Below are 25,609 nucleotides of genomic sequence, written 5' to 3'. Positions count from 1 at the left end.
CGTCGCCTATTTCCCATCAACGGTTAGAGCCAGGCAAATGAAGGGGCGTGACCCTGGAGCTCAGGTTTCTTCCTCTTCACCTGGACGAGGAGGGGGTAGGGGCCAAGACTTCCGGTTCAGGTGAGTGTCCCTTCAGTGACGTCAGGTCACTCGACTGCCCCTCTGGTCCCGCCCAAGTTGCAGCGCTCCGGGTGCCTGCGGGGGCGCGTCCCCGACGTCCTGCATATATATACTCAGGTGCGCCGCACCTGCTCGCCCGCACCTGCCGCCGCACCGCCAGCTCCCTCTGCCGCGCACCGCAGCCTGGGGCCCAAGGGCCCGCATATTTTCTGGGGGCCACGCCCTAACGGCCCCTCCACTTCTTTGGGTAGTCTCGGAGCACGCCGGTGGGAACCGCCTGGCCTTCGGGGACCGCTTTTGTCTGGAACCAGTCCTTCGGGTGAAGCCGGTTCCCTCTGCTGTGAGAGTGTCGCTTCACCGGAGGGGACGATTTGTGTTTACCTCGGTTAACAAGATTTGTAGTTACCCGGTCAAAAAAAAAAAATCTTTTTCTCCTCTGGGTGACTTAAATCTCTATCCAAATTTTGTGTTGCTGCTCCCCGGATTTTTGTTTTTTGTTTTTTTTTACTGTAGGGTCGCCCTCCCGGCGCGTCCCATCTTTTCTGAGACAAGGAAATGGCCAACTCGGGCTTGCAACTGCTGGGCTTTTCAATGGCCATGCTTGGCTGGGTGGGCCTGATAGCGAGCACTGCCATCCCGCAGTGGCAGATGAGCTCCTATGCGGGCGACAACATCATCACAGCCCAGGCCATGTACAAGGGGCTCTGGATGGAGTGCGTCACGCAGAGCACCGGCATGATGAGCTGCAAAATGTACGACTCGGTGCTCGCCCTGCCGGGTAAGGCCGTGGGACCGACGGGGCGGACGTGCCCAGGGTCAAGGTGGCCGGGTTGGGTGTGGGGCAGGGCCCAGGCCGCACGGACCGGCGCCCAGGGTTGCCAGGGAGGAGGAAGTGGACGCCTTGGGTTCAGTCGGTGGGACAGAAAGAGAGCGCGCCTGGGATCTGATTTGGGTGTCCCACGTGGGTCCACGCCCCTCTTCCCAAATTTTTGGGGGGGGGCGTTCCTGGGCGAAGCACCCCCTAACCCCTGGCAGTCAGTGGTCGCTCTCTTCCTCTGCTTCTTTCTCTGGACAAAAGGAGAAGAGGGACAGAGGTTCTCAGGGCCGCGGAATGGTGCCCTCCCTAGACGTGGGACCGCACTTGTGGCCTCTAATCTTATCGGCCGATTAGCTGAAGCCACAAACTCGGTGGCCTCGATAGCCGGGCCAAAGCTAGGACACGCGCCGGCTGGTGTGGCCCGAGCGAGGGCCTTAGCCGCCACCTGCACTTCTCTCTCGCCCCCTTTCTCCCTTCCCCCCTACCTGGAACGGTTTCATCGAAACCTTGGCGCCCCGGGCGGGTTCTGGAGCGCAGGGCGGGGCGGGGAGCGGAAAGGACTTGGTGGCGGGATGGGGGCGGGAACCGTCTGCACAAGGCCTGCTTTGGACTAGGGGGCCCCAGGCTGCCGGCGGAACCAGACAGGCGGACCACGGTCCAGGGGTTAGTGGGCGCGGTCTGCAGCACTAAGGCTGGCGCCATCCTAAGGCTACCTGCCATTTCCAGCAATGACCGCCGCCTTCCTCCTCTACAGGGGCCCTGCAGGCCACTCGAGCCTTAATGGTGGTGTCCCTGGTGTTGGGCTTCTTGGCCATGTTTGTCGCCACGATGGGCATGAAGTGCACACGCTGTGGGGGAGATGACAAAGCGAAGAAGGCTCGAATAGCTATGACTGGAGGCATTGTTTTCATCGTGGCAGGTGAGCAAGGGTCCAGGGTGGGACCAAGGGGCTCAGTCTTCCACCCAGAAGAGCATAGTCAAGATCTTGGTCTGGACACCCAATACCAGAATCTTTTTTCTCTTTCTAGGTCTTGCTGCCTTGGTAGCATGTTCCTGGATTGGTCATCAGATTGTCACAGACTTTTATAATCCCTTGACGCCCATGAACGTTAAGTAAGTCTCCAGTCTAAAGAACCATATAAGAACCATATAATGCCGGGCATGGTGGCGCACGCCTTTAATTCCAGTACTTGGGAGGCAGAGGCAGGCGGATCTCTGAGTTCTAGGCCAGCCTGGTCTACAAAGTGAGTTCCAGGACAGCCAAGGCTACACAGAGAAACCCTGTCTTGAAAAAACCAAAAAAGAAAAAGATTATGTGGACTTGGGTGACATCAGGTCCATTTTGACTCCAATCTTTTCTCCCTACAGGTACGAGTTTGGACCTGCCATCTTTATCGGCTGGGCAGGGTCTGCTCTGGTCCTTCTAGGAGGTGCCCTGCTCTCTTGCTCCTGTCCAGGCAGTGAAAGCAAAGCTGCGTACCGAGCACCCCGCTCATACCCCAAGTCCAATTCCTCCAAGGAGTATGTGTGAGCTGGGGAGCCCAGCCTTCGGGCAAGGTGGGAGGCAAAGGCCTCCTGGTCACTCCACCCCCAAACATCAAGTATAGTTTGCTTGGGGGGAGGGCAGTTGGGGGGGTACTGGGAGAGGAAGACATGGGGTGTGCTTTTGTACAGAAATAAAATTAAGTTTTGGAAATTAGGTCTTTCCAGGCCTCTTTTCTCCAGACCCAGATCCTTGCACAGGCCTTGGAACTAAAGCAACCTACAACAGCATGGAGTACCAGTGGTGTCTCCAGGCCTGGAGTCCCTACCTCCTTGGGCCCTATTGCCTCAGCTTTAGTCTCAAGGTTCCTATCCACTCTCCTCCAAACTTCTCCGCATTATTATTCTGTGTGGCCTAGTGGTATATGGGTGGGGATGTGTAGGGCAGTGAGTTCAGGGACTGAACTGAGGTCATTGGGAATGTGGCAAGTACCTTTTCCTGTTGCTATCTCCCCATCCCCAACATCTGCTCTTGTTTAAGCATTACCAGAGGTTTTGATTGACACACACACACACACACATATTTTATTAGAAATGGGCACACACTATGCCCTCATCACACTCATCTTAGCTTGATGCTGCTCCTTGGCTCACGACACAGCTTCAGCAGACAAAGTAACAAAGGCAGGCCAGGGATAAGGTAGAGTCTGCTAACAGCAGGGTGGTTCTGAGCCCACAGCCTTCCTCTGCCATTTGTCGGTCAAATATCTAGGTCATCATCTGGGTCTTCTTGGTCCACATCATCAAAAGCATCTGGCTCATAGAAGATGCGGCCAGTAGTCTGGCCAGGCACCGGATGCAGCAGAGCTTTCTGTCTGAGGAAGGAAGAACTGATGAGGGTGGGTGCTAAGTCAAATCTGGGTAGTTCCTGCTAGGTGATATTAGCATAGGTAACCAAGCTGAGGTCTTTGTTCCTTTTCCTAAAGCTTTGAGAGTGATTTGTGCGGATCACTAGGTCCTGGAACAGGAACTATCTTGTACTGCTCTAAGAGAGCCAGGCCCTTAGCTAGGAGGCAAACATTCTTCAGTCTTGCTTCACACCCTCTCACACACAGAGCAGGTACAGAGCAGGAAGCATCCCCTGAGCTCCTGCGAACAAGCCCTTGCTCATATACACTGTGGTTTGGTCCCTGCTGCTCACCTCCCCATCTGGCCTGGCTCTCTTGGCTCATGGCTACTCAGGGCCCTGGCCTTACTGGAGAGAAATACAGAAAGCTCCTCTATCGTTGTGGGCACTTGGTACAGGTGGGTATGGAACCACTCCCTAGACCTGTCTCCAGAGGTGGACTTCAGCCCCTATAAAATCTGAGGTTAATCAATAACCTGTCATCACCCCACCTTTCTATGACACAGATGCTGAGATCCAACCCCGACCTTACTTTTCAGAGCTGAACTGGAAAGGCAGAGTGAGGCTGTCTCTGGCTTCTCGTTCTTTCTTGGATAAGTGAAGGTTAAAGGTCAAATGAGCAGTGGGATCCACCTGTAGGTACAAGTGCTATGATCACTCAGTTCTACTTTTCAAGCCCCAGACCCCCAACACCTCTACTTTTTCCCCCCTTTTTTTGGGGGGGGGGGTTCGAGACAGGGTTTCTCTGTCTGGATATCCTGGAACTCACTCTGTACACCAGGCTGGCCTCGAACTCAGAAATCCGATTGCCTCTGCCTCCCGAGTGCTGGGATTAAAGGTGTGTGCCACCACTGCCCAGCTAATATCTCTAGTTTCTATTTTTCCTTCTGCCAGACTCTAGGCTCACACCCTTGCCATTTTTGACACCTGGGTTGTGTGACGATCCGGGTGTAGCTCAGAACGGAGGGGAAGCCCTTCATGGAGAGTCAGGCTGAAGTCAGGAAGAACGGAGAACCACCAAGTCTAGGGAAGAAAAAAAAAGAAAAAAAAATCCCCTGTTCATTTTCTGTAAGGCATGACCCTTAATTGGTTACATTAATGGACTTTTTTTTTTTTTTTAAGACAATGAGTTTCTCTATTTAGCCCTGGCTGTCCTCTCAAGTAATGGCATCAAAGGTGTGCACCAGCATGCTTGGCTGGCTTATGGGCTCTTGAGTTGAGCAACCCTGAGTTCAAATCCTGGTTCTTATGCTTTATTACTTAGGTGATTTAAATTTTAACATATCTGGGTTGTCCCCAGTCTGAATAACAAGATGAAACTGACTTCAAGCACCACAAGAGGGAACCCAGCTTAGCTGTGGTGGCACACCTCTTTAACCCCAGCACTTGGGAGGCACAGGCAGGCAGATCTGTGTGTTCAAAACTGGCCTTAATCTAAACAAAATCAGTTCCAGGCTGAAAAAGCTACACAGCAAGACCCTACCTCAATCAAAAGAAAATCAATACGGAAGTAATTAAGTCGCCTCTCCATTGTCTTCTGAGGTAGGACCTCGTGTATCACACAGCCCAGGCTGTCCTTCAGCTCACTAGGTAACCTTCAATTCCTGACCCTCCTGCCTCTACTTCCCAAGAGAACACCAATTTTTATTGCTCGTTCCATCATGCTGCCTGTCCTGGCCAGTTTGATATTAATTTGACATAAGTCATCTGGAACCTAAATTGAGGAACGGCCTCCCTAAGAAGCAGCTGTAGTGTATTTCCTTGATTAGTGATTAATAGAGTGGGAAGGTGGGGAGATGAACTGGTGGTGCTGGGTTCTCTAACCACGCTGAGCAAGAACAGCTCTAGCTCTCCTCCATGGCCTCTGCTTCAGCCCCAGCCCCGAGGCTCCTTGCCCTGTTTCATGTTTCATTTCCTGTCCTGGTGTCCTTCAATGATGGACTAAAATGTGGATGGATGTGTAAGCCAAATAAACCCTTTCCTCCTTAAGTTGCTTTTGGTCGTGGTGTTTCATAGCAGCAATAGAAACCCTGACTAAGACACTGGCCTTTCAGATCCTAATCTCTAGTCTTCTCCGTTGTCTCTCCTGACCTGGTAAGTTGCACGTTGTTGGGGCCTTCGACAGAGGATGGAGGCTGAGGTCTGGTCCATTTTACCACTCAGAGTCACCTCTGTGTGAGCAAGGGTGTTCAGTGCTCCCATGGAGCCTGGGCCATGAAGCTCTTCATGTAGGAGGCCCAGGACACGCACCTGCTCTACTAGGGAGTTATCACCTGCAGGGGCGGGGACAAGAAATACAGATGAAAGGCATCAGGCCTGAGGAGCAAACAGTGAAGGACTTACCTTGGTCAACCTTACCATCTCCCCACCCCACGTTGTGCTTCTGCTAGCCCACACTTTAATTATCCAATGTTGATATGACCAGGGGACCACTGACTTGACATGCACAATTTATCATGTGCCCACGAGCTTTGCAGCCGAATTAATGACAGAGCTGCTATATGCTGTGGGTGTCAGCCTCTTTCTCCCTCTAGGGGAGCATTCCCTGCATACTGTACTCGACACTTTGGCACACTTTTCTTCTTACATTTACTTTATGCACATTTATGTGTATGTCCCCTGGTGTGCGTGTGCTGTGGCTTGCTTGTAGAGATCAGAAACTAACTTTTTTGTTTGTTTGGTTTTCGAGACAGGGTTTCTCTGTGTAGCTCTGGCTGTCCTGGAACTCACTCTGTAGATCAGGCTGGCCTCGAACTCAGAAATCCGCCCGCCTCTGCCCCTCAAGTGCTGGGATTAAAGGCGTGCGCCACCATGACCGGCTAAAAGCTAACTTTTTGTAAATTGTTCCTTCTTCTACCATGTGGGGTCCAAGTGTTGAATAAAGGTCATTAGATTTGGTGGTAAGCATCTTTACCCACCGAGCCAGCTTGTTGGGTGGCCCAATTGGGCACATTTTTCTTTTGTAATTAAAAAAATGTTTGAGATAAGGTCTCACTAGATGGTCTGGATCTCGACCAGGTTGGTCCTAAACTTAAGAGATCAGCCTGCCTCTCTCTGTTAGGATTAAAGGTGTGCGCCACCACAGCCAGGTTTAAACAAACAAACAGGTTTATTGTGGTGATGTGTGTGGGTATCCAGAGGCATTAGAAGGTGTTGGTGTTTGATCCCCTACAGCTGGAGAAGCAGGTGGTTATACATGTTGGGAACCAAATTTCAGTCTGTTGGAAGAGCAGCAAGGGCTCTTAACCACTGTCATCTCTCCAGCCATCAACAGTTGAATTTTTATATAGTCTAGCATTTTAGACCAAACTACACAACTACTTCAACTGGCTTATCCTAAAGCTATCATACTCTAACACTTCTTTTTTTGAAACTGGGTCTTAATGTTGTCCAGGATGGCTTTGAACTCACAATAAAGCTAAAGATGACCTAGAACTGATCTGCTTCCCTAGCACAAGGACGACAGGCCTTCACAATCACAACCACCTCCCCCTCAACATCCCTCCCCCCATCTTCCTGTATCTACAGAGTCCTCGCAGGCTCCTACTGGGCCACATTTTGTCTGGCTGATCCGTTGCTATTCAAGCTGCGTTCCTTTCTTAAGGTATGGATGCATGGATTAACACAATCCCTCTTCTCTTCTACCCCGTCAGACCATCTTATGGCTGTTACCTTTCACTTTTACTTAGTTATCTTCTTGGAGGGCGCGTCACGAAGCCCAGGCTACCCTTTAAGTTGTTATTTAGTTGACGATGAGTCAGACGCTCCGCCTCTTCAGTTCTGGATTACAGGTGTGCATCACCACCTCATCCAGTTTGTATGATACTAGAGAGTGAACCTAGACCTTTGTGAATGTGGACATTCACCTCCAGTCACTGACTTCTATCTTTTATGACGTTTTATACGGTCAGTCTTTGCTTTTTCCTTATTTAAAACCGTACCTGAATACTGGGCATGGCGGCGCACGCCTTTAATCCCAGCACTCTGGAGACAGAGACAGGTGGATTTCTGAGTTCGAGGCCAGCCTAGTCTACAGAGTGAGTTCCAGGACAGCCAGGGCTACACAGAGAAACCCTGTCTCGGGGGGGGGGGGGGGGGGAAGTACCTGACATTGCACTGTATTTTGAATGAGGGACTGGAGATGTAGCTCAGTTATGGAGCACACCTGTCTGGCACACAGGAATCCCTGGCTTTTAGCCTTAGCACTCTGTACACTATGCATGGCGGTACAGGTCTGTAGTCAGCATGAGGAGGCAAAAGCAGGGCATAGGAAGCTCAGGGTGGACCCAGCCTCTCTGCCCAGCCAGACCCTGCACATTCTTCACCCTGATCTAGCTGGGCTGAGATCATTACAGAAAACCATACCTGACCAAAACGCAGAGAACAAATGACTGGTGCCCAGCCCCAGTGGACACCGACAGCACAGCTCCTGCAGCCCCAGCTGAAGGGTCAGCTCGGGAAGGGGGCAGGATGACTAAGAACCAGAGGAAAAGGAAGTTCACTCAGATCCATCTCTTAGAAACATCAGTGCAGCCACACCATTAAGTCTCACCAACATGGCTTCATACACAAGACCTGAGCAAGGGAGAACCCAGCAGACACGCTAACATGGAAGGGGAAATCTCATAGGGCCCGAACCCTAGACAAAGAACACCAAGAAACTACGGGACAGTAAGAGCAAGCGAACTATTCTTCCCAAGGAGAAAGCCCCTCCAATTTGCTGTATAAGGGGTCAGCCCTGCAATCATACACATAAGCAATGTCACACAAACCGAGCAGGCTGTACCGGCAGATTCAGCAATGAATTGGAGGAAGTACACAGGAAGGGCTGGAGGGAGAGAAGGGAAGGGGAAAATGGTCTAATTATATGCTAAGTTAAAAATTACTGCAGGGCCGTGGTGGCCCATGCCTTTAATCCCAGCACTCGGGAGGCAGAGGCAGGTGGATTTCTGAGTTCGAGGCCAGCCTGGTCTACAAAGTGAGTTCCAGGACAGCCAGGGCTACACAGAGAACCCCTGTCTCAAAAAACCAAAAAAAAAAAAAGAAAAGAAAAGAAACCAAGAACAATAAAACAAACAAAACAGCCCACTAGGGTTGAAGAGATGGCTGAGCATTTAAGGGTTCTTGTTTCACAATCGTAAGGACCAGATCTGGATTCAGCACCCAGTGTCCGGGTCCATACTGTAACCCAGCTCCAAGGGGGACAACTGAGGAGCTGAGGCTTGCTGGCTTCCAGCCTAGCTAAGAACATTCGAGTCCAGGTTCAGGGACAGACTCTGCATCAAAGGAATAAACCAACAATGACAGAGAAGGCACCCAATTCTCTCTTCTGGCCTCCCTTTGCAGAGATATGTGAACCTGTACACATACATTCGCATACATCAGCTATGGAGATGCACACCCACAAACACACAGGGATTTGTTTTATTTGTTGCTGGGTTTTTTTTTTTTTTTTTTTTTTTGGTTTTGGTTTTTCGAGACAGGGTTTCTCTGTATAACCCTGGCTGTCCTGGAACTCACTCTGTAGACCAGGCTGGCCTCGAACTAAGAAATCCGCCTGCCTTTGCCTCCCCAGTGCTGGGATTAAAGGCATGCGCCACCACTGCCTGGCGATGTTGTTTTTTTGATAGTTTCTTTGGGTAACCCCTGGCTGTCCTCAAACTAGTTCTGTAGACCAGCTTGGCCTTGAACTCAGAGATCCATCCAACTGTCTCTGCCTCTCAGTTGCTGGGGTTCAAAGTGTCTCCGTCCATGCCCAGTTAGATACACACATAAGTTAAAAATAAGTCTCCAACTCCAACACTCCACCCCCAATTCTCCCCAAAAGGAAATGACAGAATGTCAGACTGGAGATCCCCATACCTCTTAGTGAGTGGAAAGGGGTGGAATCCTTTGGCAGGAGAAGCTGTATTAGGGTACAGAACAAAGGGGGAACCGCACCTGGGTCTCCATTTTGCTGGCTCAGAGCATGTAGGGCTTGACAGAGTGTAACACAGGGAATGTGACACAGCAGCCAGCTGAGAGAGTCAAGGGCAATGGTGACTGAGCCATGATCTGTCCTTTTGCACATGGATCTCAAGGCTTTTAGAGGACCTTCAGGGACAGCTTCCCCAGGCTTTGACCAGTTAAGAGGGTCTCTGAAGAGGTCATGGTAAACCAGGCTACAAAGAGAAAATAGAAGACACATTACAACCTCAAACTTCTTCCTAATTTTTGGACTCTTTCTCAATTTTCACCAACCCCTTAAATATTAATGAAAGCTAATTACTGGAAGGATTTAGTAGCTGACAGCACAGACTTTGGTGTCTCATAATCTAAGTTCCAAACTTGGCTTTAGATCTTGCACGATTACCTAACTGGGAATTTTTACCCTTCAAAGTTCTTTTGACATCTGTTCTAAATTTCCTTTCTGGCTGTTAAGAGAGCTGGCTTAGTAATCAGAGTGGACGCTGTTCTTGGGTAGGACTGTAACTCAGTTCCTAGTAGGTACCTAACTGCCTATGATTCCACGTTCAGGATCTGATGCCCTTTTCTCAATTCCACAGGTGCCTACACTCATGTGCACGTATCCATATAGATAAACACATAATTAAAAAATAAATCTTGCCAGGCTGTGGTGGAACTTGAGAGGCAGAGGCAGGAGGATCTCTAAGTTCAAGGCCAGCCTGACCTATAGAGTGCCATCCAGGGTTACATACACAGAGAAAACCTGTCTTGAAATACAACAACACCCTCCCCAAGCCCCCAACCCAACCCAAATTTTGCTAAACTAGGCAGGCAAGCATGTAATCCCAGCAGTCAGGAGGCAGAGTCAGACATATTTCTGAGAGCTCAAGATCTGTCTGGCATATATAGTAAGTTCGAGGCCAGCCAGGGATACATACTGGAACCCTGTCTGAAAAACTAAAACCCAAGAAAGAACAACAAAAGTCCTCTCCTGTAGAGATTCTCCCATGCACAGGGCTTCTGTCATTTCTTACCATTGTTTTCTAAGATTTACTAAGGGCAGGAAACAAGTTTGCCTCATTCACTGTTCATCCCCTGTGTCCTAGCACAGCTCCTGGTTTTTGATCCTCAGTATAGGTACACCTAGTGAGTGAATGTGGATATTGCAGTAACCTTCCCAACTAGTCTCCACATCCAGGCTGCCTTGTTCTGTTACATTCTTCACAAGCTAATCAATGGACTAGTGTTTCTAAAAGGCATGGTGTGACTAACTCTCTCCCAACCGTCCTTGGCCTAACATCTGAACTTCTATTGTGCTCCATAAGTCCTATCTCAGTCAGGTACCTCTTTATCTCTCTGACCTCTCATGCTCCGTCATTCATTACTTTGTTGCTTCCTTTGCCTTTAGGACAAGCCCATCAGTATCCTGTAGTGAGTGCCGATGCAAGCCTGGACTCTAGGACTGACTAAATTAAGCACCATTCAGAACAACTCAAGGGCAGTCTGTTTATCCTGCCAGCTCGTAGGTCAGCTGATACACTGCCTATCTTTTTATTCGAGGGTCTTTGTTTTGGTTTGCCCATGTTGTCACCACTCCGCACTGCCTCAGCTCCCAGCTGCCTGGAGCTCCAGCTTCAGGTCATCTGATGTTTCTAAAGATCTACCTCTTCTTCCAGTTACTATTAGTAGTAGTTTTAGGGGATACGCTCAAAATTGTTATGTGGTCAAGATGATCATGAATTTTTGCCCCACCAATCTAAACTTCCTAAGTGCTGGAATCACAGAATCCAGGTTTATGCAGTACAGACTCAGGACTCTGAGCAGGCTAAGGAGGCACTCCACTACCAACCGAGCAGCACCTCTGGTCCCTAAAAGAAATTTATGAATTTTTTTTCCCCCCCGAGACAGGGTTTCTCTGTATAGCCCTGGCTGTCCTGGAACTCACTCTGTAGGCCAGGCTGGCCTCGAACTCAGAAATCTGCCTGCCTCTGCCTCCCAAGTGCTGGGATTAAAGGTGTGCCACGACAACAGCCCGGCCAAGTTTATGATTTTTTAACAGGATTTTATCTCATTCTAATTATGTGTATATATGTGAGTCTGTGATTATGTGTGTACAGTGAGTATAGATGCCCAAGGAAGCCAGAAGAGGACATTAGACACCTCTGAGCTGGAAATACAGGTGCCTGGTGTAGGTGCTGACAACCACACTGAGGTCCTCTGCAAGGACAGCAGGCACTCTTAACTGAGCCATCTCTCTAGCCCCTGGGATTCATTTTTAGTAGTATTTTTCTTTTAATTTTTTTAAAATTTAATTTAACACGCATTAATGGTTTTGAGTGCATTCATGCCTGTGTGAAGGTGTCAGATGTCCTCGATCTAGAGTTACAGATAGTTAGTGAGCATGTGAGTGCTGGGGATTGAACCCAGGTCCTCTGGAAGACTCTCTATCACTGAGCCATCTTTCCAGCCCCTATTATTTTATTTCCTGAGACGGGATCTCACTAGGTTTCCTTGGCTGCCTTGGAACTCACTATGTAGACCAGGCTGGCCTTGAATTCATAAGAGATCAGCCTGTCTCTGCCTCTCAAGTGCTGGTATAAAGGCATGTGCTACCACGACCACCTGGGTAGTGAGGATTGACCCTAGAGCCTGGCAGGTGTGGTGGCACATGTCTTTAATCCCAGCACTCAGGAACCAAGGCAGTGGATCTCTGGGAGTTTGAGTCCAGTCTGAACTACAAAAGGAATTCCAATACACTGACTACACAGAGAAACCCTGTCTCAAAAAAACATACGAAACAAAACCAAACCAAAAGCACTGGCCACCACTGCTCAGTTAAGAGATCTAAAGATCAATTTTGCTAAACACACTAATTCTTCACTTGATTCTACACATAATGCAAATAAGATGAAGGCTTGGTATCCTGTCTTCAAACCGCACGAGTCTCTTTACTTCAATTCTTGAATTAGACTCCATTCACTTCAGCACTTTAGACGTGTTAGTCATTTTTAAAAACTGTTTATTTTGGGACTGGAGAGATGGCTCATTGGTTAAGAGCACTGGCTGCTCTTCCAGAGGTCCTGAGTTCAATTCCCAGCAACCACATGGTGGCTCACAACCATCTATAATGAGATTTGATGACCTCTTCTGGCACACAGGTGTATATGCAGATAAAGTACCCATATACATAAGATATATAAATCTTAAAAAGAAAACCATACGTATGTATATATATGTGTTTGTGTGTATGAGTACACTGTAGCTGTCTTCAGACACACCAGAAGAGGGCATCAGATCCCATTACAGATGGTTGTGAGCCACCATGTGGGTGCTAGGAATTGAACTCAGGACCTCTGGCCGAGCACTCTTCTGATTTCTGCAAACACCAAGGCATACCCCGGCCCACAAATATAGGCAAAACACTCACACACATAAGATAAAAGCAAAACAAAACAAAACTTTTCAAGTAATTTTGTCTTTCTAGCAGATAATTGTGGAAACACCTCAAGGAAACAATTATTTAAATAACTGGTTATTTGTGCCCTTTAAAGAGTAAGATTTATTTGCTTTATGTTTATTATTTATTTAGAGACACTCTCACTATGTAGTCCTGACTGGTGTGGAACTCTTCTCTGTAGACCAAGCTGGCTTCAGATTCAAGAGATCTGCCTGTATTTCCCTTGAATGCAGGGACTAAAAGTGTGTGCTATTGCCGGCCGTGGTGGCGCATGTCTTTAATCCCAGCACTAGGGAGGCAGAGGCCAGGCTGGTCTACAGAGTTCTAGGACAGCCAGGTCTATACAGAGAAACCCTGTCTCAAAAAAACCAAAAACGTGTGTGCTATTACAGTGATCTTATGCCATTTTTTTAATTGAAGAAATCTTATTAATTGGACATGTGGCATGTAACATAGTCACAGCCTAGGGGAGGATGAGGCAGGATGGCTGGGAGTTAAGAGGTTACTGTGGGCTACACAGTGAGCTGTAACACAGCCTACACCACATAATGAGATCAATTAAAAAAACAAACAAAAAACCAAATGTTCTTTTCTGAGAAAAATAAAATAAAATGGGAAAAAAAGTTCTGTGCAAAGGATTAATTTGGCCTACTACTCTTTGGAATTAGCATGTTCCTTTATCCTGCCCTGTGTTTTCAGTTCAATTCTAGCATCTATAGTCTTGAGCCTTATAATAAGGCCTAGAACAAACCAACTCCAAGGATACTTATATAAAAGATGATAATATCAACTTTAGAAGAAACTCAAGTGTTTCCTGGTTGACTATGTATTAACGTGCAAACATTAAAGCCAGAATGCTTATGTATATACAGCAAAATATCTAAGCGTTTACTGCTCTCTTTTGTTGAGTGAGCGACAGCCTCATTCATGTCCCTTCAGTCAAGTCGGCAAGCTGGTGCTAAAATCTCTAAAAAAAATCTCGCTAGTCTTTTAATTTTTACTGTTCCAAACCCTACGATACCAGTTTCTCCACAATGAGATTCTGTGCTGTCTGTTTAAGAGAAGTCCTTAGCAGCTGTAGTCCGAATGAAACCCGTTTTAATGTATACTCACCGGCTGTTGACATCAGAGCCGAAACCTTCGCGAAACTCTTCTTCGCTCACTTCACAGCCCAGAACGTGGACCTGCTCCCCACTAAGGCAGAGATGAAGGAAATATATTTAAGAGTGGGGGTACCGGCTCCCTTTCCGGGAAGGACTAGGAGAAACTGTGGGCTAACTCACCGAAGTGCAGATTTCTTGATAAGAGCCTTCAGGAGACTACGCCCTTCCCACTCCACGGAATCTGGGGAGAGCCAAGGATGGGTGAGACCTACTGAGCCCTAAGGGCTCCGACCACGACTTCCACCCCTGGCTGGGTATCCATCCCCAGCGGGTCCTCCAGGCTCCCGCTCCTTCAGCCAAGCCCAAGGCTACCACCGCATGCTTTGATCCCTCACCTCGCAGAAGCACCAAACCACCGATGGCCAACAACGAGTCCAGCATCTCTGACGCCTCAGGACGCCTTCTGATGTCGTCACCACCGAGGAGGCGGGGCACTTACTATTGCTTCCAACCTTAAAGGACCGCAAAGTCCGGAAAGAGGAGCCTGGTTTTTCTATGCTCCGTATTCTCAGGGGGCTTACACGGAGGGGCCGTTCCAGAGTCTCTGTACACAGTCCTAGAGACAACATCCTTAATCTACTCTTACACCATGACTGGGGCCAGAAGGGCCGTTGGAACAGTTATCAGTGGGATGGGGACAAGGACAGAGGTCGCACGAGCTCCAATCCCGAAGAAGGTCCGAACCTGGGAATGATGTCACTCGGCCACGCCCACACCCCGCCCGGCTTCTCTCCAGGTCCCGCCCCGCAGTAACCTCGTGCGCGTGCGTAACGCTGCACCCCGGGGTCAGAGCACAGAGCTTTCCTTAACTTTCCCCTCCCTCCTCAGAATGAATTGAGGGAAACAGCAATCCCGGGGAAGTGAATACACGTCACTACCGGAAGTAATGTCAGAGGGGAAGAGGAGGAGGGAAGAGAGGAGGAGGGAGCCCTTTGGGCGGTAAAATGGCGCCTGTCAGAGTGGGAAGCCTAGCTGCAGAGGCTGCAGCCCCGCTCCTCAGCGGCTAAGCGATCCTGACCTCGGGGAGGGGGAGGCCACTCCGGCCCAGCGATCCGTGCCCTTCGGCTCCCCCTCCCCCTCCTCCCCAGCTCCTGCGCCCAGGGGGCCCCCGAGAGTCGCCGCGGCCCACCGCGCGCCGCCGCCGCCCCCGCCCGCCCCCTTCCCGGGGCAGACCCCTAGCGCGCCTGCGCAGAGGGCCACCCTTCGCTTCCCCCCTTCCCCTCCCATCTCCCTCCCTCCCTTCTCCCTAGCCCCCTCCCCCACTGCCCCCTCCCCCAATTCTCCATCCCCTTCCCTCCTGGTCTCAGAGGACCCTGTCCTAGCCCGACCTGTTTCGGCCTGCAGCCCACGCGAAGTCGGCGGTCCCACTTCCCGCTCATGTGGGCCCCCGCGGGCTGCCCACGCCAGTCCCCCAGTTCCCGGTTCCGCTGGGCTTTCCCTTCGCTGGGGGTGGCTTTCTAAGCCACCCACTCCGTGCTCATCTCTGCAGCCTCTCCTGCCGCTCGGGGCCCCCGTTCCCCCTCCCTGCGGCGGGGGGCTGCCCCCGGGGGGCTGGCGGAGCTGGGCCGCGGGGGCCCCGGGGCCGGCGGTGCCGGGGTCATCGGGATGATGCGGACGCAGTGTCTGCTGGGGCTGCGCACGTTCGTGGCCTTCGCCGCCAAGCTCTGGAGCTTCTTTATTTACCTTTTGCGGAGGCAGATCCGCACGGTGAGTTTGCGTGGGTGCTGCCAGTGGTGGGGTCCTCTGTCCGCGGTGCTCGCGAAATTTTGGATAGTGCTGGGCCTCTGCTTTGGGCCTAGGAAGGGAGCCTTGGCCAGAGCTTTACCCGCTGGAGAAGTAGGACACCTTTAAGCAGGGTTCAAACCTTAATAAAAGAACCACGATTTTTACTGGGTTTGCTTTTTTTCTTAATCTGCCTAAATGGGATAGGATTTGGCAGTTCTCCGGGGCTAGAATGGTGCTCTCCTTACGAAAGCTAGAGTTGTTGCTAAAGAAAGAAGAGGCCGGGAACACCTGTTTGCTGGTAGCCAGAACTATTGATATGGGCTTTGGAAAGACCCTCCTGTTGAAAGTCAGACTCCTTTGTCAGTGGTATGGGTGGGTAGAAGGGCATATGGAGCAGGGATGGGAACTTGAGGAAAAGCCTTGGGTGTGAAAAGGCTCTGGAAATCTCTAGCTTGTGTGTATGGACTTGTTAAGACCCTGGGACAGAAAACGATGCTTTTCCAATAGGCATCTTTAGTTGTCAGAGGCAGCACATTAAAGTTGGGTGTCTCATTAGATGAGCTGGCTGTTAGCTGGAGAGCTTGCATCTGAAGGTGGGCATGTTTCTCCAGGCGACTCTAGCGATTATGAAGGGATACTTGGAGTGTAGAGACTGTTTGGATGAACCCAGGCGACTCTGGGTTCTCTCCCTCAAGCTTTTCTCCAAGGTAAACATTGTTTCAGCTACCGTCACTTTTTTTTTTTTTTTTTTTTTTTCGAGACAGGGTTTCTCTGTATAGCCCTGGCTGTCCTGGAACTCACTTTGTAGACCAGGCTGGCCTCGAACTCAGAAATCCACCTGCCTCTGCCTCCCAAGTGCTGGGATCAAAGGCGTGTGCGATCACGCCCGGCTTACCATCACTTCTTAATGAACATGTCCTCTGGAGTAAATCTCCTGAAGTCAGATTCTGGGGGGAAATGACTGAGTAGCATGCAGGCTTTGGCAGCCCAGGTCAGGAGAATTCCCAGAAGGACCTTGGTGGTCCTGGTAGAAGAAGTGACTGAGGTGGCTTGGACTTCAGTTCCTTCTCTAGCAGTCTTTTATTTCTTCCACTTCCTGCTTTAGGGTGAGGATTATTTTGGATGGTGGCTATAAGCAGTCCTAGTCTCCTGAGATAAAATAGGATCCATAGGATGTATGAGGCTGGCCGGGTGTGGGCCTAACTCCTGAGGTTTTCTTTATGCGCTGACCTCTCATCCTCTTTCTGACCTTGCCCTGAGAACCCTCCCTCTTCTCACAGCTCCTTAATTTATCTATCTATCTATCTATCTACTTATTTATTTATTTTTGAGTGTGGGGACTAGTGTCCAGCCCAACTATGGAAAGACTTCCTAAACTGCGTTCTTCTGTAAGAAATCCCCCAACCCCACAGCCTTTTGTCCTCCCCTCCCTTCCAGGCTGGTTTCTTCCCCACACCCTCTCTGGCAGAAACTTGGAGCATTCCCTCCATGCCCAGCATGTGCAACCCGAGATAGCAGGGCAGGACACCCGAGCTGTTTCAGCCCTCCTCACAGGCTCAGGGAGAAAGGAAGGGCAGATGCCTTGGGATTAAAGAAGAGTGGGCCTTTTGGTTTTCAGGCAGGGACTGTGTGGCTTAGGTCCTAAGGATGAACTGAAGAGCGTTTGTATGTTAGAAGAAAAGAGTAGAGGAGGGAATTGCCAGGCTTTGCGTAGAAGCTCTAGGGATTAGGAAATGGCTTCTGGAGAAGCCTTGGAGAAGGCGAGCTGGAAAGCTTGAGGTGGTGCTGTCCCTGTCCCCTCCCCACCGTTCTGCAACAGTCCTCACCTCACTCTGGCTTCTCGATAGCCTGTTAGCTTGGCAAGTAGAACTTTTTAATGCTTTCTACATTTCCCTGGGCACCAGGATAAAGAGGCACTTCAGAGATACAACTTGTGACTTGGCTAGTAGAAACAGAAGTGGACAGGTGGCTGGTTAAAATAGTCCCAGTCGCCCCTAGCCAGAGGAACTTAGCTGACCTGACACCCTTGGATTCCCTCATCTACTGTTCCTCTCGGTGATCCAAGGACTTCCTTTCCTGATTGCTATTCTCTGCCCACTAACAGTCTGAGGTTCTTGGTTCCCAATGAGAGATGACAAGAGTCACCAATGAAGATCCCTTGAGGTGAAGGGTTGGTGGCGCAGTGTATGTGTGTCTATTTCTTGTTTAGTTCAGCAGGATAATATCACACCAAGAAATACTCTGCTGTTAAGTCATTATCCTTGGAGCAGTATTTGAGACACTGGAAAGTTAGGCATGACTGAGAGGAGCTCACGTTCTCATGGAGGTTTCATTCTAACGAAGGGGATAAGTTGAGCTGTGCTGTCCCAGGCATGGGGGTGCTTAATCCTTGTTACCTGTTTCCTTGTTCTTTAAACAAGGGTAGTGACAGTGTTCCTAAGGAGTGGTTTTGTTTTCACGGTGCTGGGAACTGAACTGTCTGTTAGATAAGTGTCCTACTACTGAACCCTTGTCACTGTTAGGATTATATATGAGGTTCTAATCATGTCCAGTGCCCAGCATATGGTAAATATTCAGGATTTGCCGTTATTATAATTAGGAGGATTTCCTTTGAAGGGATTCTAATTCTTGTCTCTCATTATTCTTAGGTAATTCAGTATCAGACTGTTCGATATGATATCCTGCCCTTATCTCCTTTGTCCCGGAATCGCCTAGGTGAGTATGTCAGCCAGGAAGACTACGAGAAGGTGAAGCAGGGCTTCGGGCTGGAGGTCAGTTGGTCGGTGTCATTCCTTCCCATTGTGGTTCAGCCCAGGTGAAGAGGAAGATCCTGGTGCTGGATCTGGACGAAACCCTGATTCACTCTCACCACGATGGGGTCCTGAGGCCTACAGTGAGACCTGGGACACCTCCCGACTTCATCCTCAAGGTGTGTGCAGAGTATGGAACGTTTGTGTCAGTGCTCACTGTGTCCACACATAAACTCTCTCTCTCAGGTTTAGGGTTAGGGCTTGGCAAGACCTGGCACCAGGGTCAGCCAGAAGGAGAAAAGTAGGGAGTGGGCACGGGGCAGGGCCAGTGTGGCAGTGCTTAGGAGTCCCCTTACCTCTTCCCTGTTCCTCTGCAGGTGGTAATAGACAAACACCCTGTCCGGTTTTTTGTACATAAGAGACCCCATGTGGATTTCTTCTTAGAAGTGGTGAGTGTGCATGAGCTAACCGCGGCTCTGACTCCCTGGTGAAAGGATGGTGTAGAGTTGTGGATGCTCAGGGGATCCGGAGGAGAGGGTGAGAAGCTGGTGTGGTAGTTGGGGTTCTCTAAATGAACAGAGCCAATTGGTATAAATATATCGATAAATATGTTTCAGCTTATATTAAAATAGTAACAAGTTGTGTCATACCTGAGAACCCGGAAGCCTGGTGGGTGCGCAGTTCTCGAGCTGGGTGGCTCAGTGGTGAGAGCAGCCCCACGGTGTTTGCCTCCTGCTGGAGAGGTTGACAGTGTGGTAGTTCCTTAGTCCATGAAGCTGGTGCTGGAAACCCGGAAGTCCTGAAGCATTGCTGGTCCTTAGTTAATGATAGGTGCCTGGAAAGGCTGGGTGTGATGTCAGTGAAGGAAGCAGCTGCAGCAGCATGGTGCAGCACTACAGGCAGACAGACAGTCCTTCTGTCATGCCTTCCTCCCTGGGTTCTGCCAGAAGTGTCTAGCAATGCTCTACACTTCCCACCTCAGTTAAGACAGTGAGGACAGTTCTTCTGTTGAGCTCCCCATTTGGTGGTTCTAACTTATGGCAAATTAACATTAAAACGAACCATCACAATCCATCCTTTGTCACTTGAGAAATTAACACGTCACTTTAAAAACCATAATTTTGGGCGGAAGGGATGGTTCAGTGGTGTGTAGTACTTGTTGCTCCTTCAGAGGACCTGATGCTGTACATAAGCACCCACATGAGGTAGCCCCCGACTGCTTGTAACTGCAGCTCCAAGGCTCTTATGCCTGTGGTCTCCATGGGAACATGCACTCGCACATGCATAACCATAGCCACATAAACAAAAGTCATAACTGAATTGCAGGGAGGCATACCTATATACAAATAAATAAATCTTAAAAACTATACCTTTATTCCCTAAGTTTTTTTTTTTTTTTTAATTTTATTTTATTTTTTTGGTTTTTCGAGACAGGGTTTCTCTGTATAGCTCTGGCTGTCCTGGAACTCACTTTGTAGACCAGGCTGGCCTCGAACTCAGAAATCCGCCTGCCTCTGCCTCCTGAGTGCTGGGATTAAAGACGTGCGCCACCACGCCCGGCTTATTCCCTAAGTTTTATATTCACTTAATAATATAAAGTAAAACTTTAAAAGTCCCACAGTCTTCAAAAACTTCAAGCTGAGAGGCCGGAGGTGGGTGGTGCTGCATGCCTTCATTCTGGGAGGCAGAACTTGGGAGGCAGATCTCTGAATCTCTGAGTTCGAGGCCAGCCTAGTGTGCAGAGTAAATTCCAGGACAGCCAGGACTACACAGAGAAACTCTGTCTTGGGGGGAGGGGGGAAATGTTTAAAGCCTCTAAAAATATTCAGAGTCTTGTTGCAAAATCAAGTAACTTTCTTATTCCAAGAGGGAAGAACCAGGGTAGTTACAATCAAATCATAGCAGAACCAACATCTGGTGCTGCACCAAGCCCTGCAGCTCAGTGTCTGACATGCGAGGCTCACCTGTGGTCTCAGGGCTCCAAAGAGCGTGGGCAGCATCACCTCTCCAGCTCTGCCACTGGTAGCACAAACAGCTTGTCTCATAGGCACAGGCCAGCTGTGCTCCACATCTGCCAGCGTCTTCCACTGTCCTCCCATGATCCTGGCTTATACAATATGCTAAGATTTTTACTGCAACTGAGGTGGTGTGTTTGCCAGTTGCCTCCTAGCTGCTTTTCAGGAACTCTGACTTTGTCCCGGTAACAAGCCTTAGCTTTTTTCATGATCCTTCAGTCCTGGGATTCCCACTGTAATTTAGACTGTACCTTCATCAGTGGCCTCTACTGGCCATTTCATAGTGCCAAGCTTCAATTTTTCCCCACGACCCTTTTAATTCTGGAGCCTTCATACCTCTAAAACAAGTAGTACCATGTGGGACTTTGAAATGCATACCAAGTTAGGCTGCCACCTTTAGATTTAGTCTCAACTCCCTCTGGACCATAACTAACTTCTGTGTGCCAACCCTGAGGAAATAGTTTCTAGAAGACTTCACCTCAGTGATGCTGGCCTCTTTTTTTTTTTTTTTTCTTTTGGTTTTTCGAGACAGGGTTTCTCTGTATAGAACTCACTTCATAGACCAGGCTGGCCTGAAACTCAGAAATTCGCCTGCCTCCCGAGTACTGGGATTAAAGGCATGCGCCACCATGCCAGGCCTTTTTTTTTTTTTCTCTCTCTTTTTGCTGGCCTCTTTCTTAATCAAGTGATTCTTCAGCTCTAGTGGACCAGCATCCATTGTCCTCTTAAAGCACCGGTTTCAGCCGGAGATCTCTCTGTGTAGCCCTGGCTGTCCTGAAACTCACTGTGAAAACCAGGCTGGCCTCCAACTCAACAGAAATCCACCTGCCTCTGCCTCTCTAGTGCTGAGATTAAAGGTTTGCTCCATCATGCTTGGCTTTGGTCCATAGATTTCTTTTAATTCAAGAGTTGTTTTTGGCTGGGCAGGTAGCACAGGCCTTTAATTCCAGCACTTGGGAGGCATGGGCAGACAGGTTTCTGAGTTCAAGGCCAGCTAGGTCTACAGAGTGAGTTCCAGGACAGCCAGGGCTACACAGAGGAACCCTGTCTCAAAAAACCTTTAAAAAAAAAAGTTGTTGTTTTTTAAAATTTAATATGTGTGAGAGTGCCTGCACGTATGTCTTTGTACCATGTGCATACCTGATGGCCATAGCAGCCTGGTGATGGATCACATAGACCTGGAGGTGCAGGCAATTACTTATTGCCTGATGTGAGTGCTGTGTCCCACAAAGTCTTAATCTAAAATATTACAGTAACTGTTCTGGTAGTCTTGGTTTCCCTCTGAAACTTTACAAGCCAAGCTACCACTGTCTTCATAGTTCTCAGTGTTGTCTTCTAAGCTCTCCCAGAACAGCCCTCTAAGCAATAAGCATTCAGCGGTTTCTTGAGCTCCAAAGCTCCAAATGCTTCCACAGTCCTCTCCCAAATCAACATGGTCCGGTCTGTCACAGCAAGATTCCATTTTTCTGCTGTCAGTTTGTAGTAGGGTTTTCTATAGGAACAGAATTGATAAGGTGAATATGTAGTAAAAGAATGTACTCCGTTTACGTTAAAATAGTTGTGCATTTGAGAGCCTGAGAACTTAGAATATGCTGTGTCCTTGTTGCAGAGGTGGGTGACTTGATAGTGCTTAGTCCACGAAGGGCAGTGCTATCCCTGAGCTGTGTAAGAAAGCAAGCCAGTAAGCAGCATTCCTGTAATCTATACTAGTTCCTACCGCCAAGGTTCCTGCCTTGACTTTCTGCTTTGACTTCCTGACTTCCCTCCGTGATGGATTGTGACCTGGGGGTTATAAGATGAAATAAACCCTTTCTTCCTCAAGTTGGTTTTGGTCAGTGTTTAGTTATAACAAGAGAAAAGCAGACTAGGACAGTGGGTAGGGACAGTTGAATAAGGAGAGGCTGTGGGGAGGACAGGCAGGGGGATGGCTTTCAGTAGCTGGGGTTAGTGATGCAGTCCCATTCTTTCACAGGCACCCTGACCTAATTTACGTTTGTATCTCTGAGTCTCAAGGGCCTTCCCCAGACACTGAGCATGGGAGTTCAAATGTTTTGTGTTTTCACAGACATTTGGTGTTACTTGAAGGCTGAAAGGGTTAGGCTGAAAAAGAACCATTCTGTCTAAATATTGACTAGTTTGTATGACACTGTTTCCTCTCTAATCTGCTTCAGGTAAGCCAGTGGTATGAGCTTGTCGTGTTCACAGCAAGCATGGAAATTTACGGCTCTGCTGTGGCAGATAAACTGGACAATAGCAGAAGCATTCTTAAGAGGAGATACTATAGACAGGTAAGGAGCCAGAATCAGGTTTGAGAGGCAGAGTACCAGGATGGGAGGTAGGAGTGGGGATGGGGTGGGGGGCGGGTGTGCTACATAGTCCTCTGTTTCCAGCACTGCACTTTGGAGTTGGGCAGCTACATCAAAGACCTCTCTGTGGTCCACAGTGACCTTTCCAGCATCGTGATCCTGGACAACTCCCCCGGGGCTTACAGGAGCCACCCAGGTATGGGAAAGTTCTGTCAGGACCATGACAAACTTCTAAGGACATTTTAGTTTGGGTTTTATTTCTGAGACAGGGTCTTCTTATATAACCCAGACTGGCCTGACCTCTGTCTTAGTGGTTCTGAGGGTGACACCCAGGACCTCACACTAACCTAGGCAAGCATTATACTATTTAGCTCTACCTCTAACTCCTTGAGAGGTTGACTGCAAGGAGCTAGGAGCAGGAGAGTTGGTTCTGAGTGCAGAGTTTGGGTTCCCTACTGTACTGCAGATCTAGATGTAAGTTGTTTGTTTTAAGTGAGGCATCCACGCTTAGGTGTCCATTTTATGGACCTCCCTATAAAGCTCACTTCAGGTGAGCATGGGGCGGTTTTATTAGAACCCTAGCCTCAAGCTGTTGTCAAATCTGTTTTGCTTTGGCATTTGGGGAAAAAGGGTTTAGGTGGTTGATGACTTTGGTGGGGAGTTTTAAGTAATAATATTCAGGAAAGGTTCACCCGCTCCTCTGCATTCTTTGCCTTTTCTCACTTGTAATTTTACCTACCCTAGACAATGCCATCCCCATCAAATCCTGGTTCAGTGACCCCAGTGACACAGCCCTTCTCAACCTTCTCCCAATGCTGGATGCCCTCAGGTAAGGGAAGTGTGTGGCCTGTAGGCGGTAGCTTTTTTTTTTTTTTTTTTTTTTTTTTTTGGTTTTTCGAGACAAGGTTTCTCTGTATAGCCCTGGCTGTCCTGGAACTCACTTTGTAGACCAGGCTGGCCTCGAACTCAGAAATCCGCCTGCCTCTGCCTCCTGAGTGCTGGGATTAAAGGCGTGCGCCACCACGCCCGGCTTTTTTTTTTCTTTTTTAACACATTCTTTTTATATAGTCCATGCTGGCTTGGAACTTTCTTTCGCCTCTCAAGTGCTGTGATTACAGGAGTATACTATCAAAATTGGCAATGCTTGGGTTGCCAAGAAAAAGAGGGCGGGGGGATTTAAGAACTGAAAAAAAGTCATTCAGAGTCTAAGTGTTTGGGCCAGGTCTTTTTACTCTAGCCGTCATTGTTTGTTTTGTGGCCTTTTGGCTTCTATCAGATTCAACCTGTGTCACTGTGTGAAAGTGGTATCGAGTTCTGTTCTGTCCAGTGAGACTCCGTTGTGCTAGTGTTGTGAGGGCGCCAACTATAAGGTATTTCACCAACACCAGTTACTGTCATTTCAGGTTCACTGCTGATGTCCGATCGGTGCTGAGCCGAAACCTTCACCAACATAGGCTCTGGTGACAGCTGCTCCCCCTCCACCTGACTTGGGGTGGAGGGGAAAGGGAGGGAGAGTTCTTGGGACGCCGTCTGTTGCCCTGTCCAATGTGAGGACTGCCTGGGCAGAGTCTGCCCCTCCCACCCCTCTGCCCTGGGAGCCCTACACTCCACTATGGAGTCTGGATGGACACATGGGCCAGACCGTGAAGCAGCCTCACTCTGGGTTCACACTCCGTGGAAATGCCAGACTGGGACAGGCGAAGGCCTAGAGGAGCCGAAACAGTCTGGTGAAGAGGCAGGACTGGCCAGAGTGACAGACATATCCCAGAGGCTCAAAAGAAGCCAATTCAACTTTGTTGTGATTTGATTTTTTTAAAAACTCTTATACAAAACTGATCTAATTCTTCACTCCTGCTCCAAGGGCTGGGCTGTGGGTGGGGACTGGGGTTTCGGGCCACTGGATCCTCCTCAGACTTGTCCCCCCCTTACTTTTCCTCATTTTTTTTCTTTCCCCAATCCCCCATACCTGTAATCGGCTCCTTTCTTCTTTCCTCTTTTAAACCATGCATTATAACTTTGAAACCAAAGCTGCCCTAGACCCTTCTCTGATGTTTTTGGAAATGGAGGGAACTTTGTTGACATCTGCTCTGTCCTTGAAGCAGAGGGGGAAGATGCTGTTTGGAGTTGGGGGAAGTGGGATTTAGCACAGGGATAAAGTAGCTTATGTTTAGTGTTCGGAAGGAAAAGCCCCACTGACTGGGTGGAGTCCCTGATGGACAGTGGAGGAGCAACGTTAAAGTAGGATATAGAAGGCTAAAGAGGGAAAACTCTAGAACCCTGGAAGGGCATACGGCTGGAGAAAGGCTGGGCTTGTCTGGGAAGTTGACGTGGACAGGCTAAGAGGGCGCTGCCTACTAGCTGTTGGCACTCCAGCAGTAACTCGGGGCGGAACCCTCTTTCCTGGCACCTCCTCTCCAGAGCCGGGACTACTTTTCGGCACCGCCACGTGATTCTCCGCCCTTTTCTGAGGTCACATGATTTTATCTACACTCCGAAATGTGTTCCTCCGCTCTGGTGTAGTCCTTATCTTTGAGGCTTTTGCAGTTTCTATTGGTCCACATAAGCCTGAGCCTTGAGCATTCCCTGGGTGTCTGCAAACCTTTTTCCTTTCTGTCTTATGGTGTCCATATCCACAGCTTGGGTACTACTTTGTTTTGGTGTCAACGGCCACCTTCAGCGTAGCAACACGTCTCATGAATACCTAGACTTGTAATTGTCTGCCTTTCCCCAACGTAATTTCCGAGAACTGCAGAACTAAATCTCATGATTGCCACTGTGGTACTAGTTTCATCCTCAACTTAGTACTGTGGGGAAGGGTTTTTCAGTTCACTCGAAACAACAGCAACCTTATCTGCGATGTCATATGCGTAACCCACAAATTGATTCCAAAGCAGTTACGCTGAAGGCGTAAGAGGACCAGG

The 25,609-nt window shown here is 49.1% G+C and overlaps 3 protein-coding genes across 6 annotated transcripts; 2 read left to right on the top strand and 1 right to left on the bottom strand.

Annotated features, from left to right (window-relative positions):
- Positions 1 to 167: 167 nt before the first annotated feature.
- Positions 168 to 2,595, top strand: Cldn7 (claudin 7). The gene is made up of 4 exons (XM_021176522.2): positions 168 to 898; positions 1,692 to 1,856; positions 1,966 to 2,050; positions 2,306 to 2,595. Exons 1-4 carry the CDS (start codon positions 676 to 678, stop codon positions 2,466 to 2,468), a joined length of 636 nt encoding a protein of 211 aa, XP_021032181.1. The 5' UTR covers positions 168 to 675; the 3' UTR covers positions 2,469 to 2,595.
- Positions 2,596 to 2,972: 377 nt separating this feature from the next.
- Elp5 (elongator acetyltransferase complex subunit 5) lies at positions 2,973 to 15,719 on the bottom strand. Of its 3 annotated transcripts, none has more exons than XM_085829866.1 (9): positions 15,576 to 15,719; positions 14,228 to 14,344; positions 14,013 to 14,073; positions 13,843 to 13,923; positions 9,189 to 9,487; positions 5,418 to 5,599; positions 4,254 to 4,349; positions 3,859 to 3,959; positions 2,973 to 3,294 (listed from the first exon to the last, which is right to left on the bottom strand). In XM_085829866.1, exons 2-9 carry the CDS (start codon positions 14,271 to 14,273, stop codon positions 3,180 to 3,182), a joined length of 981 nt encoding a protein of 326 aa, XP_085685992.1. In that variant the 5' UTR covers positions 14,274 to 14,344; positions 15,576 to 15,719; the 3' UTR covers positions 2,973 to 3,179. The 3 variants fall into 3 exon arrangements, with proteins under 3 accessions (XP_085685992.1, XP_085685991.1, XP_021032184.1); XM_085829865.1 differs by lacking the exon at positions 15,576 to 15,719 and adding an exon at positions 15,221 to 15,295; XM_021176525.3 differs by lacking the exon at positions 15,576 to 15,719 and having other exon boundaries at positions 9,267 to 9,487; positions 14,228 to 14,593.
- On the top strand, positions 15,322 to 24,715 carry Ctdnep1 (CTD nuclear envelope phosphatase 1). 2 transcript variants are annotated; one of them, XM_085829867.1, is made up of 8 exons: positions 15,322 to 15,599; positions 18,266 to 18,332; positions 18,428 to 18,546; positions 18,745 to 18,816; positions 22,554 to 22,670; positions 22,773 to 22,884; positions 23,433 to 23,517; positions 24,092 to 24,715. In XM_085829867.1, the coding sequence occupies exons 1-8, from the start codon at positions 15,498 to 15,500 to the stop codon at positions 24,150 to 24,152; spliced, it is 735 nt and encodes a 244-aa protein (XP_085685993.1). In that variant the 5' UTR covers positions 15,322 to 15,497; the 3' UTR covers positions 24,153 to 24,715. The 2 variants fall into 2 exon arrangements, with proteins under 2 accessions (XP_085685993.1, XP_085685994.1); XM_085829868.1 differs by lacking the exon at positions 15,322 to 15,599 and adding an exon at positions 16,238 to 16,324.
- Positions 24,716 to 25,609: the final 894 nt, after the last annotated feature.

The sequence above is a fragment of the Mus caroli genome, unplaced genomic scaffold (assembly GCF_978045245.1).
Source record: "Mus caroli unplaced genomic scaffold, Mus_caroli_1 scaffold_13, whole genome shotgun sequence".
NCBI classification, from domain to species: Eukaryota; Metazoa; Chordata; class Mammalia; order Rodentia; family Muridae; genus Mus; species Mus caroli.
The sequence above is the reverse complement of the archived record's forward strand: the minus strand, read 5'-3'. Positions and strand labels throughout refer to the sequence as shown.

Excerpts from the sequence above, each read along its gene's own strand:
- Cldn7 (XM_021176522.2), top strand. The coding sequence starts at position 676 with ATGGCCAACTCGGGCTTGCAACTGCTGGGCTTTTCAATGGCCATGCTT. Across the intron at positions 899-1,691 it reads CTCGGTGCTCGCCCTGCCGG|GGGCCCTGCAGGCCACTCGA; the intron begins GTAAGGCCGTGG and ends CCTCCTCTACAG. Across the intron at positions 2,051-2,305 it reads TTGACGCCCATGAACGTTAA|GTACGAGTTTGGACCTGCCA; the intron begins GTAAGTCTCCAG and ends TTCTCCCTACAG.
- Ctdnep1 (XM_085829867.1), top strand. The coding sequence starts at position 15,498 with ATGATGCGGACGCAGTGTCTGCTGGGGCTGCGCACGTTCGTGGCCTTC. Across the intron at positions 15,600-18,265 it reads TGCGGAGGCAGATCCGCACG|GTAATTCAGTATCAGACTGT; the intron begins GTGAGTTTGCGT and ends CATTATTCTTAG. Across the intron at positions 18,547-18,744 it reads CTCCCGACTTCATCCTCAAG|GTGGTAATAGACAAACACCC; the intron begins GTGTGTGCAGAG and ends GTTCCTCTGCAG.
- Elp5 (XM_085829866.1), bottom strand. The coding sequence starts at position 14,273 with ATGCTGGACTCGTTGTTGGCCATCGGTGGTTTGGTGCTTCTGCGAG. Across the intron at positions 14,074-14,227 it reads TGGTTTGGTGCTTCTGCGAG|ATTCCGTGGAGTGGGAAGGG; the intron begins GTGAGGGATCAA and ends GGCTCTCCCCAG. Across the intron at positions 3,295-3,858 it reads TTCCAGTTCAGCTCTGAAAA|ACAGAAAGCTCTGCTGCATC; the intron begins GTAAGGTCGGGG and ends TTCCTTCCTCAG.